This window comes from Crinia signifera, chromosome 1 (genome assembly GCF_055691185.1).
Source record: "Crinia signifera chromosome 1, ASM5569118v1, whole genome shotgun sequence".
Classification (NCBI taxonomy): Eukaryota; Metazoa; Chordata; class Amphibia; order Anura; family Myobatrachidae; genus Crinia; species Crinia signifera.
The window spans coordinates 308,500,303-308,507,178 of NC_139217.1; the positions used below are offsets into that span (position 1 = coordinate 308,500,303).

At 40.4% G+C, this 6,876-nt stretch overlaps 1 protein-coding gene across 3 annotated transcripts in view; it reads left to right on the forward strand.

The window, feature by feature from the left end:
- Positions 1-6,473, forward strand: part of GCNT1 (glucosaminyl (N-acetyl) transferase 1) — a 33,734-nt gene extending 27,261 nt beyond the window's left edge. For all 3 annotated transcript variants that reach the window (XM_083186128.1, XM_083186127.1, XM_083186129.1), the window contains one exon: positions 4,102-6,473. In XM_083186128.1, the coding sequence (XP_083042254.1) occupies positions 4,209-5,495 (1,287 nt within the window). In that variant the 5' untranslated portion in view covers positions 4,102-4,208 and the 3' untranslated portion in view covers positions 5,496-6,473. The remainder of the gene's footprint in view (positions 1-4,101) is intronic.
- Positions 6,474-6,876: the final 403 nt, after the last annotated feature.

Below are 6,876 nucleotides of genomic sequence, written 5' to 3' on the forward strand. Positions count from 1 at the left end.
AGTAAATGCGCAAATGTCTCTCATTGTGTGTATGACTGCACGAAGAAAACCCTATTTTAATTTTTACTTTCATTATAATGTATAAACACGTTGTCATCTGAAAACCTTTTTTTATCTCGTAGAGAAACCCTAGCATGGGTATCTGCACTTTATAATAAGCACATATTAAGGGAGAGCAGGGAAAGCTCTCTGTGCTAACAAAGTACGGCTTTCATACCTAAAGCTGCTGGCTGGCGTTCTGTCCTGCCACATGAACAACGGTGGACTTTCATTCAGCTGTTCTTAATTGGGAACGCATCCCATATCAACATTAACATTTCCAATGACCAATGATTTCTATCGGTATATGCTATATTTAGTCATTTTCTACATTGCACTGCATTTTTTTAGTTTTAAAAGCATGTAAAAAGTTTTCTTTCTGACTTCCACTTTACTCTGTTGTGAATGGGCAGATGTTACTTGCTGCACCCTTTTTATGGACACTAGTATTTACAGTACTTGTATGAAAGAGGCTTTTAACCATTTTTGAGAGACCCTATAATTGGGACTAGATCATGTTCACACTGGTGACCAGACTCAAAACATGCGAAAGCCCCACCAAAAAATGTACATGTAACTGGATACTAGTAGTATCGGGTACTCGGGTCTACCACAACGTTTCAGTTTAGTTTTGAACTTTTTTTCAAGTGTACAAAAAGCAAGAAAGCCGAACATACCTTTTCATAGGGTATCATGCAGGCTGCAAACCGCAGCGGGACCATGCACCCGCTCGTCTGCAGCGCCATCTGATAATGTCAACACGTCTACGTGTGAGCTCAAGTCAGTGACACCGATCCATCACCATGGTTACCAACCCATACCAACGAGTGGGGCTACTGCAAAAAAAAAAATCACAAAGGCGCACTACTAATAACTAGTGTACATGAGCACTACCAACATAATACAATACTGCAGCATGTGGAAACATTCATCACACGGGCACGGTTTTATATATAGCTCTTATGTTCTGATCTACAATTGTGACTGAATAGGTGACCCTATAGCAGAGTGTCATTCACACATCGCATAAGTTTATTGTGTGCATGTCATTGGAATTGTGGCCTTTTGGAGTGAGTTTTCGGACCTGAGGTTGCCCGCTCGCACGAAGGATAGGGCTGATGTAAATTAGTGATGTTTTTATATTGTGTGTGTGTATATTAGTGTTCATTCTAGCACCCACTATCTTTCAAAATCCATGCAGTTCCTGTTCCCCAGAGAGAGAGGGTGCAAATGCACTATGCTATCATTACATAATATATAATAAGAGGTTGTTGGTATATCATTGGCCAGTGATACTGGCCTGCCCACCAATCGTCCAGGTCACCTCTTGTCGAGCAGGTCCCTAACACTCTGGGGTCACCACCTGGGACGCAGGGAACCCCGAAACACGATCCAGCTAAGGACCCCCCCAGGGCATCACAATAAAGAATAGGGGTAGTAAAGTGGTGAAATTATAAGTATGGAGGTCCCTACTATATGTTTGAAGGTAGACAAGAGGTGACCTGGACGATTGGTGGGCAGGCCAATATCACTGGCCAATGATATACCAACAACCTCTTATTATATATTATGTAATGATAGCATAGTGCATTTGCACCCTCTCTCTCTGTGTAACCCATTTTATTCTCAGCAGATGGCACCTTTCATTACTGAGGGTGTGCAATTTAGAGCCAATTCCCCCTACCAGTTCCTGTTCCCTGCCTGGGGTGTTGCTGTCTGCTGTGGTGTTTCTAGCAGGGGATCTGGCTTACATATCAGTGCTGATATACAGACCACACTGTGCTAGAAGCACACATGGCTAATTATGTGGTTTCAGCACTCTGGAACACGGTAAAAGACAAATCCACAGCTGTGTTCAAGCATGCTTTGTGTGTTGCTCTGTGACTTTGTGTGTATTAGGCTCTGCCCAGTAAAGCAGGGTGAATTAAAGGCATATACAGTCAGGTCCATAAATATTAGGACATTGACACAATTCTCATATTTTGGGCTCTATACACCACCACAATGGAGTTGCAATGAAACAAACTAATAATGCTTTAACTGCAGATTTTCAGCTTTAACGGTTTCTATTCGTGCCTCTCACATTTTAATGGAACAAACTAAACAATCCTAAATCAAACTTTCACTTTGTTGTAAATCCTTTGCAGTCAATTACAGCCTGAAGTCTGGAACACATAGACATCACCAGACGCTGGGTTTTACTGGAAAGTGTTCTTGATCTGGCCAACTGTTGTGAAGGGAGGGGGGGGGGGGGGGTGTTTCAACAGGAAGGACTTCTTCTGTCATCCACCACAGTTGTTTTCTGTGATCTTCTGAGTCTTTTGGTGTTGCTGAGCTCTCTGGTGTTTTCTTTCTTTTTTTTTAATGTACCAAAATATTATTTTGGCCACACCTATTGTTTTTGCTATCTCACTGATGGGGTTTGTTTTGATTTTTCAGCCTAATGTTGGCTTATTTTACTGATAGTGACTGCTCTTTGGATCATATATTGAGTCGAGAGCAACAGATTCCAAATGCCACACCTGGAATCAACTCCAGACCTTTTACCTGCTTAATTGATGATGAAATAGCAAGGGTATATCCCACATCTGTCCATAAAATAGCTTTTAAGTCGGTTGTCCCATTACTTTTGGTCCCTTTTAAAAAGTGAAAGGCACATATAGAAACAGTTGAAATTCCTGCCCTTTTTTTCACCTGATTTGGATTTAAATACCCTCAAATTAAAGCTGAATGTTTGCAGTTAAAGCCCATCTTGTTTGTTTCATTTCAAATCCATTGTGGTGTATTTGTATAGAGCCCAAAATATGAAATTTGTGTTAATGTCCCAATATTTATGGCCCTAACTGTATTATTATGTCAGTGGACTTTCTGGATTAGTAATATTTAATAAACTGTTACTAACTTAACTTCTAAAGAGAGTTAAGACTGAACTAATACCCTTTTCACACCAGAAATGCAGAGACAAACCCAACATTCCCGGGACAAGCAGGGACATTCCTGGGTTGGGACCCTTTCACACCAGAAAAGTCCCTGCATTTTCTGTTGTGTGCAGGAGGTGGGGATGAGGCGGGATGACGGCGGAGGTGGGAAGAATACTCACCCCGGTTGCTTGTCCTCTGTGCAGGCCGGGGATCCACAAAGGCGGTGGTGCAAATGACTGGACAAGCGGCGGATGAAGATGACGCAGCTCTCCAGTGCCCTCACTGCCGCCGGAGAGCTGCGTCATCATGCACCGCCTGTCCTGTCATTTGCACCCGCCACCTGCGTGGATTCCTAGCCAGACAGGACACAGAGGACCGTCAACCCGGGTAAATATACCCTACCCCATTCACACCAGCCAGGTCCCCGGGTTGAACCTGGGAACAACCCTGCTACCTAGCAGGGTTGAATTGCAGGCAAAGTAGTCCGGTAATTTGTCCCGGGAACCTTTCACACCAGCGCTAGTACCGTGTGGTCTCCGAAATTTAAGCTGGTGTGGAAGGGGTATAAGATGGATGTATTTTTTAGATTATTAATTTTGCCTATTAATAATCTATCTGTTTTGACCGTCAATATTTCTGATTTATCTAGATTGCAGACTGAAAACTTTTTTTGTTCAAGTTCAACACCGTTACCTCTGCAGTACTATTCTACCAAGAAATCTCTTACATGTACACTGTCTTGACCATTATACTGATCATTGGTGCACACACAAGGGAGGCGCATATAAAGTATACCTGAAAAATAAAGTGTTGATATTGAAATGTGTAGTTGGGCACTAGCTAAAGGGCTCTGCCCATTTTCAGTTAGAAAACCTCTATAGATGGTGTTATTGGTGTGGTCCCTAGTGCTGGCAAAGAGGGCTTCCAAGAATCCTCCCATGCTTTGCAGAACCATGTGTTTATGAAGTGCATATACGGGTGGACAATGCAGATGGATATTGTTCATTAGCACAATGTTGGCAGCAATAAGCTGAATTCTAGTCGGACTACAATAGAAAATGTTGTCCTTGGTGGGGGTTGCACAGAATTGCTAAAAGAGAAAAAAAAGTAACATTTTTACTGTTCTCATTTTCTACTTTAGGTATCCACTGCCAAGAATCCCAGAACGACATCTGATGACACTTGGGCACAGAAGAATAATTTTTTGTTTTCTTCCTGCGTGATAGGAGTAATCCATTCTCTTCTGAAATGCTGAGGAGACGATTACGTAATTGTAAAGTAAAACGAGTAACCTTGTTTATCTGTATTGCACTCACTGCAGTGACACTTACAATGGTTAAAAACCACAACAAAACTCTATTTTATGGCCATAGCAAATCAGATCTTGTATTGGAGAATCCCAGAATACATGTGAACTGCACAAACATCGTAAAGGGACATTACGAGGAAATAGAAAATGCCAAATTACAACTGATTACCGTTGATTTCAAGAGCCAGCTGCAGCATCTGACTGAAAATGATTACATCAACATGACAAAAGACTGCAACTCTTTTACCAAGGACCGCAAATATATTTTATATCCCCTCAGCAAAGAGGAGAGTGACTTCCCTTTAGCATTTTCAATAGTTGTTCATCACCGAATTGACATGCTAGAAAGACTATTGCGCGCAATATATATGCCTCAGAATTTCTACTGTATCCATGTTGACCAAAAAGCTACAGAATCTTTTCTGTCTGCAGTGAAGTCCATTGCATCTTGTTTTGAAAACGTCTTTATTGCCTCCCAATTGGAAAATGTAGTGTATGCATCATGGACACGATTGCAGGCGGACCTTAACTGCATGAAAGATCTCTACCATACCAAAGCCCACTGGAAATACTTAATAAACCTTTGTGGTATGGACTTTCCAATAAAAACCAACAGAGAAATGGTGCAAATGTTGAAAGCTTTAAAGGGTGAGAACAGCCTAGAATCTGAAAAGATGCCACCACATAAAGAAACTAGGTGGCGGAAACACTACCAAATATCAGGGGGCAATATTCAGAGAACCGATACTGACAAAGAGCCTCCACCCTTCCAGATTCAGGTGTTTTCTGGCAGTGCCTATTTTGTTGTTTGCAGAGCATTTGTCAGCTATGTCTTGGAAAATTATAAAATTCGAGCATTTCTGGAATGGTCTAAGGACACTTATAGTCCAGATGAATTTGTATGGGCCACATTACATAGATTTCCTGAAATGCCAGGATCGGTCCCTGCCAATAGTAAATATGACATTTCTGACATGAATTCGATCTCCAGGTTCGTGAAGTGGGAGTACTATGAAGGAGATGTGTCCATGGGCGCACCATATCCACCGTGCGCTGGTACTCATGTCCGTTCAATTTGTGTGTTTGGAGCTGGTGACTTGCAGTTTATGTTGGGGAAGCACCACTTATTTGCTAACAAATTCGACATGAACGTTGATGCAATTGCAATTCAGTGCCTGGAAGAACATTTGAGACACAAAGCCTTGTATTCAGAAAGTCATGGGTGAATGCAGGTCTGAGGACACATACACAAAACTAATATTCACCATTGTACAGTATTGTGGCAAAGCATTTAGACAGGAGTGTGAGGGGAGAAGCTCTCCCAGAAAGATATGGTACTATTTATGGCATAGTAGGGATAATACTATGGAAGACTTTAATTTTTAACGCCGTAGGAATTGCAGTGCAATAAAGTCTTTAGTATATTATCACACATTTTTTTTTTTTTGACGTTTGATTAGCTCAGTTCCTTGTTAATATGAAACATCTTTAATATAGAACATAATTCAGGTTTGTTAGCAAAGCAAAAAAGTAGACAACTAGGCAAAATCATGCTGCACTGCCAGTGGGGCAAAAATGTAACCAGTGCAGAGAGAGATAGGTTTGGGAAGTTATTTTGTTTCTGTGCAGGGTAAATACTGGCTGATTAACTTTTACATGCACTTTTTCTGAGGACATACTTGAGCCTTACTATTTATTTTCTGTTCCACTAGTATATTCTGAGCTCTTATGGCTAAAAGATCAGCATTGTTTCCTTAGCTACCAAATATTTGAGAAATAAAATAATGTATTTAAATTCAGTGCTGGAACACTGAAGAGTAAACAAGTACTCGATGGCCAACTGTTGTTCCAAGCTTTGTGATATATTGTATTTGGTTATAGGTTAGAATAGTTATCAACATTTCAAATTTTTACTTTTTGTTTTTTACAGTTGAAATTGTATAACTGGCATCTTCAATTGTATTTATTTAATTTCTATACCAAATTTCCTTGTAAGCACTAATTTTAAAGAGCCTTTTTTTTTTTCTTTATCCAAAGGTTAATGTGACCAGACATTTTACATCTTGTGTTAAGTGCCTGACAATGTTTATATGATGTATAGTATTTTTCTACATAATGATGTCAAATTGCTTTTTTTATTTATTTTTTTGAATGAAGTGACTCAAATTGTAGTGCAATACATGTTGCTAGTGATTTAAATAATAAAAAAAATGAAAAAAAGGTCTAACATTTACATTTAACTATTTCACAGAACCCAACACCACTTTTTATGTTCATTTTTATATGGTAATTTTAAATGTTGTGGTCCAGTCGCAGACCTGCTCAGTAGTTTCTGGGACCCTCCGGACCGAACCTCCCTTGCGCTGGTGCGGAGGCATCAGAGTTCGGACTGACTGTCCGTAACTAATGTAGATGTTACTTGCCCAATGTGTGATTATTATGCTATTTGCATCGCTCTACAGAGAGTGGGTGTAAGTCAGTCAACAGTCAATGCATGAATTAGGTTGACATAGTCAAAAGGTCGCTTTGAGTTTTTCGCATGTTTTTTGCATAGGTTGACATGGTCTTCATATAAGTGTACCTCGTCCCCTCACAGGGCTTGCTGTA